This window comes from Halichondria panicea, chromosome 15 (assembly GCF_963675165.1).
Source record: "Halichondria panicea chromosome 15, odHalPani1.1, whole genome shotgun sequence".
In the NCBI taxonomy this organism is placed as follows: domain Eukaryota; kingdom Metazoa; phylum Porifera; class Demospongiae; order Suberitida; family Halichondriidae; genus Halichondria; species Halichondria panicea.
The window spans coordinates 2,180,415-2,192,013 of record NC_087391.1 but is presented as its reverse complement, the minus strand read 5'-3'; the positions used below and the strand labels follow the sequence as shown (position 1 = coordinate 2,192,013).

The 11,599-nt window shown below is 42.2% G+C and overlaps 2 protein-coding genes across 3 annotated transcripts; both read left to right on the top strand.

The window, feature by feature from the left end:
* Positions 1-51: 51 nt before the first annotated feature.
* On the top strand, positions 52-4,633 carry LOC135348772 (uncharacterized). Its single transcript, XM_064547097.1, has 6 exons — positions 52-187; positions 687-773; positions 963-1,370; positions 1,420-2,404; positions 2,680-2,826; positions 3,362-4,633. Exons 2-6 carry the CDS (start codon positions 705-707, stop codon positions 4,534-4,536), a joined length of 2,784 nt encoding a protein of 927 aa, XP_064403167.1. The 5' UTR covers positions 52-187; positions 687-704; the 3' UTR covers positions 4,537-4,633.
* A 2-nt stretch (positions 4,634-4,635) lies between these two features.
* Positions 4,636-11,543, top strand: LOC135348777 (delta-like protein C). Of its 2 annotated transcripts, XM_064547106.1 has the most exons (17): positions 4,636-4,777; positions 5,643-5,904; positions 6,331-6,416; positions 6,525-6,598; positions 6,688-6,966; positions 7,079-7,427; positions 7,826-7,903; positions 8,111-8,239; positions 8,325-8,453; positions 8,580-8,708; positions 8,834-8,962; positions 9,218-9,346; positions 9,512-9,681; positions 9,872-9,985; positions 10,064-10,130; positions 10,411-10,575; positions 10,783-11,543. In XM_064547106.1, the coding sequence occupies exons 4-17, from the start codon at positions 6,536-6,538 to the stop codon at positions 11,490-11,492; spliced, it is 2,640 nt and encodes an 879-aa protein (XP_064403176.1). In that variant the 5' UTR covers positions 4,636-4,777; positions 5,643-5,904; positions 6,331-6,416; positions 6,525-6,535; the 3' UTR covers positions 11,493-11,543. The 2 variants fall into 2 exon arrangements, with proteins under 2 accessions (XP_064403176.1, XP_064403177.1); XM_064547107.1 differs by lacking the exons at positions 4,636-4,777; positions 5,643-5,904 and adding an exon at positions 6,059-6,159.
* Positions 11,544-11,599: the final 56 nt, after the last annotated feature.

Sequence of the window (11,599 nt, the reverse complement as noted above, 5' to 3'; positions counted from 1 at the left end):
TCTGATTAGATCTAAGCTTACAACAAAAAGAGCCACAACAGGGGCGGGGTAAAACCCAATTTAGCTTAATCATTATTCGTTGACTAAAGTTGCCATAGATATAGGTTATCGGCTGAAGCTGTTCAAGTCTCGGCACAATTTACTGTCAGTCTGGTTCGATCCAGTATATACCTGACCTCTTGTTTTGGTGAGTGACTGGCAGATCTAGACCTATGTACATGTGTCTACAGTATAGTAGGAGAGTGTAGGAGACATGATTATTAACTTTCCCCTTTCCTTGGTGAAATATCAGTTTCAATCAAGCCAAGCTAGATCTAATTCTTAGCAACGATATGAGATCAGTCTCTTCTTTCTGTTGCTCTATTAAACCTTATTGCATCCCTGTACGTACGTGTGTACTCCACACTCTGGCTTCATGTACAGTATTTTTAATAGTTGGCAAGCAGCTCCAACTTAAGTATTTCTCAAGTGGCTGCCAACGTAATTGGCTTACAAGCACTTGTTGAGGTTTTTAACATGATTAAAACAGCTGAGCAACAATGTTGCCAACATACCCCCTGTGTTGATTCTGAGCCACTCAAAAACAAGAGACATACAATATAAACATTAGCTTACTACCGAGCACACACTATGTAACTGTTGTTCATTGTTTGAATGCCCTGTCCTCAATATTTACTCTCCACTAGTGTGTGTCTGTACGAGCAATGGACGTCAGGGGCAATCAACTCTGTGTGTTACTACTCGGAGCCTTACTAGTGGCCACGCCCAGAGCTGTAAGTAGATTTTAAGATTGGTACAGTAGTGTCATCTACTGCTGCATTGTGTTTATACATCTAACCACCTCCGTGCTCTCCTACATGAAATTTGACTCCATACTGAGCTCACAGTTGAATATTGATTATGTGTTACTTTCTAGTGGAATTTGTGATATGTGGAGGTAACTATTCGTGCTCTTGTGACAGGTTCAGGGTGAATTTATACTGATAGTCAACTTGGTCAACTACACCAACCCAACCGGACTGTGTGCTGAATGTGTGGCTCCACTGAGTAATTTCGAAAGTGCTGACCTGTTAGTACCAGTGTGCTGTGATGATCAGCCATTCACAAACACCAACTGTGACAACACAGGAGAGGGGAGATGTGACACGAGGTTCCGTTGGACCATCAGACCATTTGGTGCATCACTGGAGACAAGACCACTCAGTGAACTCAATGCTGATAACCCTCCATATTTTTTCACGGACTGTGCAATGTCCTCCACTTGCCCATTCAGTGAAATGAGCACAACATTCAGTCAAGGTCCAACAGCACTACTGGGAGTAACAGACAATCCTTTACGTATTTCGAAACCAGATTTTACTATGTGGATGGTAAGTTTAGATTCATTTCACCTACCATTTTGATGAAGTTTTAATACAGGGGCAAATACAGTTCTTTATAGAAGCTGTGGATAGTCGACTCCCGAACATAATAGACAGTCTGTTGATTAACCTGGACAACCTCCAACTTGGAGCAGACTTCACAGAGGAGATGACATTCACTGGATACCACGACATATCTCACATGACGATGAGTTTCAGAGTCGAGTGCTCTCCTGGTTTCTGTGGATCTGACTGTACCACAACACCTCAGAACAATCCACGAGTGGTGACATGTCAAGCTGATGGCACTCTAACATGTACTGATAACCGATTTGACCCTTCACCTTTCGTAGCCTGCAACGACTGCCTCTACAACCTGGATAATACTACAGGCTGCTCCATTTGTGTACAGACTAGCTATGACCCAACCACTAACTGTGAATCATGCTTGGACACAAACTTCAATCCTTCTGATGGTTGTACATCATGTTTGTTGGAACTCTATGACCTTCAGACAAACTGCACCCAGTGCCTACCCAACAGAGATCCCTCTACCAACTGCACCCAGTGTCTACCGAACAGAGATCCCTCTACCAACTGCGCCCAGTGTCTACCAGGCTGGGACATCACCTCGGATTGTGCTAGTTGCCTACCCAACAGAGATCCCTCTACCAACTGCGCCCAGTGTCTACCAGGCTGGGACATCACCTCGGACTGTACTAGTTGCCTACCCAACAGAGACCCCTCTACCGACTGCTCCCTCTGCCTACAACCAGACAGGTTCACTGATACAGACTGCAGTGTGTGTGCTCTACCAGGAGGGGACCCAGCAACACTCTGTCAAACATGCTTGGCCACTAACTTTGACCCTACCACAAATTGCTCTGAGTGCATAGGCAATCGCGATCTCGGCTCCAGCTGCTCCACTTGTCTGCCTGGGTATGATAGTAGCCGTGACTGTACAGTGTGTCTTTCTGAACGAAACATATCCACAAGATGTACCACCTGTCTGTCTGGATTCACTGGAAGTAACTGTGAACCTGGTGAGTGTATAGTACAATGTAATGGCTCACATAATTATTAGTGTGCACTGTAGCCACTAATTATATTAGAGGCATTGACCTTATTGGAAACTACATGTAGTTACAGATGTCTCACTGTTCCCCATGGTTACCCAGCTATTAATTGTTATAATCTTCCCATAAATTATGGAGGGATATAATTATGAGGTAATTAAATTCCCATCAACTAAATGCTTTGATGTTCCCTTTGAACAATCAAAGCTACATGACTGTACATCCTCTTTCTCCCCCTGTAGAAAGTGCCGTGAGTCTGGCGTTGGTGGCTGGTATAGCTGGTGGAGTGGGCGGAGCTCTCTTCCTGGTGATCATCGTCTTGGTGATCATTGTGTGTGTACTCATGTGTCAAGTTCAAATCAGAAGTCACATGAAAGTCAACATCTCAGGTAAGCAAGCTGAATGTCATGAGACATGAACGCTTACTAATGTGTAGGTTATGTTCCTACAATGATTAGGTACAAAACATCACTAGCTGATAGTAAAGTGACAGCTAGTGGTTTCAGTTTACTGTAGTCACTAATACTACTGTCAACAATGTCAGTGTCACTGCTGCACTTGTAGGTATCCGTTGTAAGAATGGCTTTGTAATGGTGAACTATGGAAGCCGCCAGTGTAGTTAAAGAACTCTAGATTTTATCACATACATTACTTACCAAATACTGTGTGTATTGTCGAGTTGTTGCTATGTGACAATACAGTGTATTGTCTGTGACCTAATTGCTTACAGGACATAGTAAACCAATCTTCCACATCATTCCTAGCAACGCCTCCATTTAGGGCACCTGCTCTGCTTGTGTACATAAACCTGTATAGGACAATTCCTACTTCCTAAAGCAGTGAATGTACTGTGGAAGTTTGCAGAGATCAGAAGGAGTATTTTGCAAAAATTGTTACCATTTTCTCATTTTCTCTTTTGCACAGGTGTAGCAGGTCATAGTAATGCCTACAACCTGGATGAAGTTAGAACAGGAACAGGAACGGGATCATCAGCTGAGCACAAATTTCAGAATCCGATATACGGCCCTGGATTGGACTCAAAACCGGGAACTGGGACGTCAAGCGATCACATGTTCAGTAATGATATGTATGAGTCCTCCAAGATGCAAAAACAAGATACATACTCGCAGCTACGTCATCCAAGTGTTAGCCCATCCTTACATACGGTTAGGATGGGCACTAATGAGTTTGCATCCACTCTTGACGGCCCCACGTATGACTCGGCCAATTTCCCTGACAGCAATCATGAAATCACCCCAGTGTACATGTATGACACACTTGAGCGGCAATCGCCATTCTCAAAAGAGGTTACTCCACAAAAGGAAAGGAAGGAAAGCCACTCCCGTGTCCGTAAGCTCACAGAGACCAGTATAACACTGCAACCCGTACCCCCAATCCCGTATGACTCGGCCAATTTCCCTGACAGCAATCATGAAATCACCCCAGTGTACATGTATGACACACTTGAGCGGCAATCGCCATTCTCAAAAGAGGTTACTCCACAAAAGGAAAGGAAGGAAAGCCACTCCCGTGTCCGTAAGCTCACAGAGACCAGTATAACACTGCAACCCGTACCCCCAATCCCAACATTTAACTCGGCTGTAGTCACCGATCCAGATGATCAGCCAGTCTACGATGAAGCTTTCCTCCCAAACACAGACCCGTCGCTCGAGATGAAAGCGAGACATCCCTCCAAGTCTAGGGTGGCATATGAAAAGATCAGAGACGGACAAATGCCTGGAGGAAGTACGTACGATACGGCTTTCCCTACCCAACCCATCCTCCAGCAAGACGTCATTTACGACCAGCTGGACGAGTCTAACGTTGACCACCCTCCTCCACACATACAGACGGTATTGCCTCCAAATGAAACACTCTACGATGACACTGTGTTTTTACCGAAAGAGCAAACGCCTCAACCTTATGCAGTACTGCCTCCAACATCCTCAGCGAAACCGCATCCCTATGACTACATAGAAAATCCTTTGGATAGTATGACTTCAACTTCAATACCTCCCCAAGATAAACCTGTGTACACAAACACACTTCCCGGAAAAATTACCCCCAAAGCACTGTCTCATTATGACGTAGGGCAATGAGCCTTATATAATTTGCTCAGTTTTTTTTAGTGTGGTATTAAGTGTTGATTTAATTAATGCTTTTTAGCTTTTTTAAAATAATTTATTTTGTTCTAACTGTGATGATCTTTACCGAGCGTAGATTGACTAGCCATGTCAACTCTCTAGCCTAGCCTAGCCATTTGTCCATGTGTCTAGCCCTGTACTATCACGATAGATACTGCAACTGAGCTCTCTGGGTACACCACTACACACTGCACATGTGAGTATTAATTTGCAAGGTTGATTGGAGAGGATAGATCTATTAAGCATGCCTTTAGTCTACCTAGTAGACTCACTCTATGTTCTGAGTACGCTATCTGGTAGATCTTAAATGTTTTGTAATCTCTGTCGGAGTAGAGTGAGCTCGAGGTGCATGCCCCGAAATATTTGGTCCTATTCAGTTAATTAATAAGCAGTTAAACAGTTGTGATACCACCGGCACCGCAAGCATTGGGTGCACTCCTCCCTCTCGAAAATCTCCAACAAGGACTGGTCAGCGGCTACATGTTCACGCTCTCTGTTCTCTGTGTCTTACTGCATGGGAATGGTTAGCCTCCTTGACATGGGAATGAGGTCGGGGAATGGTGGACTAGCATCTTTCTACAATTATATATTGTTTAGGAATTCTATATGCCATCTTTCCAGACTCCAATGTAATCACTCTGCTAGTCTGTGCCATGTCTTTTTTAATGCCGAAATGGCCAGAGTAATTGAAGTGGATAATTGTGGCAGCTCGAAGGTAGTCTTTCCTAAATTAATTATCCTTCCATTAGTCAAGTATGCGTCACCCGCTATAATACTGTACACAGTCACTGGGTGCATGTCATAGCCGCTCTGTTCTTTTCAGGATATCATCTTGACAGATAGCTGTCTAAAACTGACCTGCAAAAGTCCCTAATAAACGTTAAACACATAATCTACTGTCAATAGACTGGAGGACCAAATATTACGGGTGGTATCTGTTCTATCCCTTCGGACTAATACTATATGTGTGGCTATCCTGGTCTGGGGGGACAGAATATGTTATGACAGATGCTTAGATTTAGCGCTAAAGCTGTTTGATTTATTAAGATCACTGCCCTTAGCTATACCCTCTGGTTTGTGTAAGGAGCTTCTCCGCCTCTCCATAGCAAGTTACCATGGGAATGTTTGGTAAAGTGATGGCAATCAGTGGAGGAGTGTTCATTGGTGGGGGCTTGGGACTCTACCTCAGAGAGAACCAGTTGTACACGAGGAAGAAAAAACAGTGCAACAAGCTAGAACAAGAGCTGACTGAACTTACTCTCATACGAAAGGAGAAAGAGAATTTGTTGCAACAGTTTATGGCTAGAACTAACACCAACTAAGGTGAAATGGTGTGTGTTTTACTTTTTTGTCCATCAGTAGATGTCAGTTAACTACACAATTACACAATACAGTACAGTAGTTTCAGGAATTTTCCATTTACATTGTGGTTACAGTACTGCACTAAATAAAATATTGTTGTGAAGCCCTACATTAATGCGCATGCGCGGTGTAGCTCTGATAAAAGTGTTTAGTTGTGCTCTAGTTTGTGTTCCGTTGGATAACTATACTGTCTGCTTCAGTGTAATACATGTACAGGTAAGCTGTTAAATAGTACATCTTGTAAGTAGAATAAGTATAGTATGTATAAGTATAGTATGTATAAGATTTAGCCTAGCCCACCTAAGTCTGTTCTTTTGTGTGCTCCAATGGTTAAGGTTTTAGACAACTCTAGATGTATTAAATGTGCATAACACTTTATAATTGTAGAGGATAATTCAGTTATCAACACTGAGAGAAAGGCAGGAAAAGCACGACTCTAGCTGTGTCTCTATCAGTTCATCTAGTGATTTTCGGTAAGGTTATTATACATTGTCTATATACTAGTTATAGACTACAATATACGCATGCAGCAAGCGTATTGCACGTTTCAACCACTGTTTGGCTCTCCATTCATTCTATAGAGCCCACTACAATGAGGCCTGTGCTCAGATGTAGCCTTTTGTTGGCCTGCTTCCTACTCATGCTGACCACAGTGGCAAGTTGGCTAATATTTTCAATAGCTAAAAGTGGCTTATTCATCACTCAATATAATTTTTATGATCATTTTGTCTTTTCTATATGCAGGAACACACACAAGCTTCATACACACTGAGAGTCAATCTCCATCAGTACTCCAATTCTGCACACAGTAAAGCGAATGGATTTTGCTGTGACAGAAACATTACATGCATGTCTAGCTGCATCAATCAGTTCACTTTCTGTCTACGCTTGCCTACAGAGCCTGATGGCACCTGCTCACTTGGAGAGTATCAATCTAGCTTTATCAACAGTGACGTCATATCATTCTCTCAGGAATCAGTGGTTGCAAATCCAGTGATTTTCAAAGTTAACAGCAGTTGGTCGGTGAGTAACAATTACTTCTTTGTTCACTTATTTGTGAGTTGGGAGGTGACCGTTTAACTCAATTACTGGAACCTGATAACTTTCATGTGTGTGTGTTCTTATTTACATTCAGGGTGCTGTTGAACTATTGTTACGAGTTGATGATGAGCTGACATCTGATGAAGCAGACCCCCTCGTATTGGAACTCTTTGTACCTGTAAACATATCCCACAATCCTCAAACGATACCAATTAGTAGAATAGAAAGTGTTACCCACACTAATGGACGGGCGTTTCTCCAGATTAGTTTTGAACTGGAATGCGGTGAAGGATTCTATGGATCTGATTGTGGAGTATTTTGCATCCCAAGAGACAATGATTTGGGGCACTTTACTTGTGATAGCAGTGGCAATATTTTGTGTCTAGAAGGATTTAACAACACTTCAACCAACTGCACTCAATGCCTCCTGTCAGACGGATGCTGTAAGTGTTTATACTGGGTAGCGTCCCTATGGGTTTTGTGTATGTTCTAGTGGTACATTATTGTTAAGTTGATATTCATCACATCAAAAGTTTCCTAGGCAACACTTACCTGCTCTATAATTATGTCTCCTTGACTACACACAGATCAATCAGTGTAGCCATTGAATTTCAGCACTTACAATATCTGATAGATGTGTGGGTGAACGAATGGGGTGTTAGCTCTACAGTTATGTGCTCCATACAATAGCCACGTATACGGTTCCTGAGCTAAATATATACATCTCTTGCTTTTGAACTACTTCCTTGATAATGGCACAAGACTTATACGTAACTGTGTGCATTAGACAGTAATTATTCTAAATGGTTCTATAAGTGACTGGCTTTACATGTATTGGCAGCCTCCACTGGTGGCTATTGTAACTCCACTGATGGCTGTGTCTGCATGGAGGAGTTCTCTGGAGAGTTCTGCGATATAGGTGAGCCATAGAGTATCCTGCATGTGTCTAGTATGTGGCTTCAATCAGGGATCATATTCACATGCTGTTGTTAGGGTGCATACGAACAGTGAAGTATAGCAATTATTGTGACACCAAATCTCTACACAGTGATACAATAGGAATTTACTGTGTGTTGACACTCTGTACCTACAATCAATGAATCATTAACTACTTAATGTTGTACAGACTTGAGGGTGTGCCGTACTGGTCAGGCAAGTTGTGCAAATGGAGGCACTTGTGTGTTCAACCAAACTGCAGAGAATCGCTTCTCCTGTATCTGTCCTGAGGACTATGCCGGGCTCACCTGTGACACTGGTATGTGATAATGGGATCATTCTCGTACAATTATGTGTATTTGGTATATGCTCCCATCTAACTTTACCTGTTTAATCTCATACAGACTTGAATATGTGCCGTACTGGTCAGGCAAGTTGTGCAAACGGAGGCTCTTGTGTGTTTAACCAAACTGCAGAGAATTTATTCTCTTGTATCTGTCCTGAAGGCTATGCCGGGCTCACCTGTGAAACCGGTATGTGTGATAATTATGTGTGTATAAATATATCATTCTCGTATAATTATGTGTACTTGGTATGTGCTTCAACTGCTCTTACCTAACTTTACCCCTTCTTTAAGACTACTGTCTAATCTCATACAGACTTGAATATATGCCGTACTGGTCAGGCAAGTTGTGCAAACAGAGGCACTTGTGTGTTCAACCAAACTGCAGAGAATTTATTCTCCTGTATCTGTCCTGAAGGCTATGCCGGGCTCACCTGTGAAACCGGTATGTGTGATAATTATGTGTGTATAATATATCATTCTCGTATAATTATGTGTACTTGGTATGTGCTTCAACTGCTCTCACCTAACTTTACCCCTTCTTTAAGACTACTGTTTAATCTCATACAGACTTGAATATGTGCCGTACTGGTCAGGCAAGTTGTGCAAATGGAGGCACTTGTGTGTTCAACCAAACTGCAGAGAATTTCTTCTACTGTATTTGCCCTGAGGACTATGCTGGGCTCACCTGTGACACTGGTATGTGATATACAACACTGTAAACAAACCATCCTTGTAATCATTCTCATATAATGATGTGCATTGTTATGTAATATACAAAACTGTAAACAAACCATTCTTGTAATCATTCTCGTAATTATGTGCATTGGTATGAGATAAACAACAACCATTTTTGTAAATCATTCCTCGTATAATTATGTGCATTGGATGTGCTTCAACTGCTCTCACCCAACTTACCCTTCTTCAAAGACTGTACTGTTTAATTTCATACAGATTTGAATATGTGCCGTACTGGTCGGGCAAGTTGTGCAAACGGAGGCTCTTGCGTGTTTGATCTTACCCTGGAAAACAAATTTGAGTGTAATTGTTCTAACAATTTCAGTGGGGCTTCTTGCGAAATAGGTAAGTGTGCCCAACTACCAACAACCACGCACAACTTATAGTTTGGTTTTGTCTATACTAGAGCTAACACCCTTATCAGAAATAATAGGGGAAAAGTTTGTGATGTCCTGATCGTAAGATATTTCTTAACTCACGACGTGTGTTAATTGTACGTACCCAACACAGACCTAGATGTTTGTGGGCACACCTCCCCATGTCTAAACAACGGTGACTGTGAGAATAGCGGACCTGACAACTTCACCTGCATCTGTAGGGAGGGATTTGACGGAAAGACCTGCACTATGGAAACAGATGAATGTGTGCAAAATGTGTGCAAGAATGGAGCCATTTGTAAGGTGTGTGCTTTGCTGTGACTTTCACTAATTGACTGTAGGGGTCAAATAATCCAAACAACGTCATTTGTAAGGCTGCATTGTGCCTAGTTACAGTTGGTATGGGATGTGTCCTTATTGTGTCTTTGTAACTAAGTCAGTCCTTTTAGCTATTAATATTTACTCTAAAGTTTCGTTTACGCTTATTTTGCAGGATCTGCATTTGGACTTCGAGTGCGAGTGTTCTCGAGGATTTGAAGGGCGATTCTGTGAGTCTGAGTTAGACGGATGTATCAGACAGACGTGTCTCAACAATGGCACCTGTCAGGTGAGTATCACATGATGCATATCGAATCCTTATTGTACGAAGATGAAGATACTAATCTAAACATTGATGCTTGTATAGAACAATCTTGGAGACTTCATATGTCTGTGCATCAATGGATTCTCCGGAAGAAACTGTGAAGTAGTAGGTGAGTTAATAATTATGCACTTTTGTGTAACCATAATGGAAATGAAATTAGATCCTGAAAGTTATTCAGCTATCAAGAGTTTATCCATTTACTAATAAGCAATTTCCATGCTACAGCAAAGCATACATATGTGACCATTGATGCAACCAATCATCTCTCAGCAATGTTCTTAAAGCACTCGTACAATGTATCATAGCTTTATATTCCCACCTATCAGTAGATAACCACATTTAAAGCCTCTTTCGTGTTCACAAGTTTCACTATCTACATGTATGCACAGATGGAAGTGGTGGGTTCAGTCTGAGTAGTCTGATGGGACCCATCATCGGTGGCTCCATAGCCAGTGGGATGTTGCTCTTAGTGATAATCTGTCTCCTCATCACACTGCTCTGCATAGTCAAACAACGAAATCGAAGGAAACTCGTCATCAACTCATTCAGTAACGGTTGGTTTTGCTTGTGTTACTTTAACAGGAGTACATTCATGTTTGCATACTAACTGTTTTGTCTATGAAGTTGATGGGTAATGAAAATCTTAGTAACAAGTTAAATGAGCTCCTTCACCAACTTGTAATTGTTAGTGTTATAAAACTCTAGATACGTATTAAAGTACTCTCTCTCTCTCTCTCTCTCTCTTTCTCCGTGACGTACAGAAGAATCTGACAAGACTGTCTCGTCGTCACAGCAAATCTTCAGTGTGGACAACCCAACCTTCGCGGACATGAACTCCTGCCCCCATAGTCCCCATAGTCGATTTGATAACCCAATATATGACGAAGCCGGCCGTCGCATACCCACAGTCAGCCATTATTGTCACCTCAATCCTCGCAACGGATCATCTAGCAATATTCAACACAGTGTCCTATCACCCAAAAGTAGCTCTGTCGTGGACCTCTTCAATTCCATGGGTGACTACTCCACTCTAGATGAATCTATGCGCACACAGTCCACCACAGCCAGCTACCAAGATCACAAGTACGAGCAGATCACGGGAACAGGACACTTTGCGTCGAGTGTTGACGATGTAGACAATCTTCATTATTCCACGCTGAATCAATCTGAGCAAGATGACGCTGAGATTGTACTAGCCACAATGGAAGGCTCTGAATTACCTCATATATACGAGAGCAACAGTACTAGTCCTGATTCTGCTAGTGAGACGGTCAACTACGACCATTTGGTGGTGAGGCAGGAGGGAGAGATGACTCGAGTTAGGGAGGTTAGTCTCACCGAGTCCGACTGTCATGATTATGATTCTGCCGAATGTGGGGTTTATGCGAACACGGAAAAGAAGGATTTGGAGGCTTTGTACGCTAATGCTTTGCAACCAGAAACAGAGGCTTTGTACGATACTATTAACTAATTATAATCATACCTTCATTGTTATTTTGTATACGGCTTTATTACAGAAACATTAATTAATGAAAGTGTGTACTACATGTGCATCTACATACCTCGCTACGTGTCACG

Excerpts from the sequence above, each read along its gene's own strand:
- LOC135348772 (XM_064547097.1), top strand. The coding sequence starts at position 705 with ATGGACGTCAGGGGCAATCAACTCTGTGTGTTACTACTCGGAGCCTTA. Across the intron at positions 774-962 it reads TAGTGGCCACGCCCAGAGCT|GTTCAGGGTGAATTTATACT; the intron begins GTAAGTAGATTT and ends CTCTTGTGACAG. Across the intron at positions 1,371-1,419 it reads CAGATTTTACTATGTGGATG|GGGCAAATACAGTTCTTTAT; the intron begins GTAAGTTTAGAT and ends GTTTTAATACAG.
- LOC135348777 (XM_064547106.1), top strand. The coding sequence starts at position 6,536 with ATGAGGCCTGTGCTCAGATGTAGCCTTTTGTTGGCCTGCTTCCTACTC. Across the intron at positions 8,240-8,324 it reads CGGGCTCACCTGTGACACTG|ACTTGAATATGTGCCGTACT; the intron begins GTATGTGATAAT and ends AATCTCATACAG. Across the intron at positions 10,576-10,782 it reads CATCAACTCATTCAGTAACG|AAGAATCTGACAAGACTGTC; the intron begins GTTGGTTTTGCT and ends CGTGACGTACAG.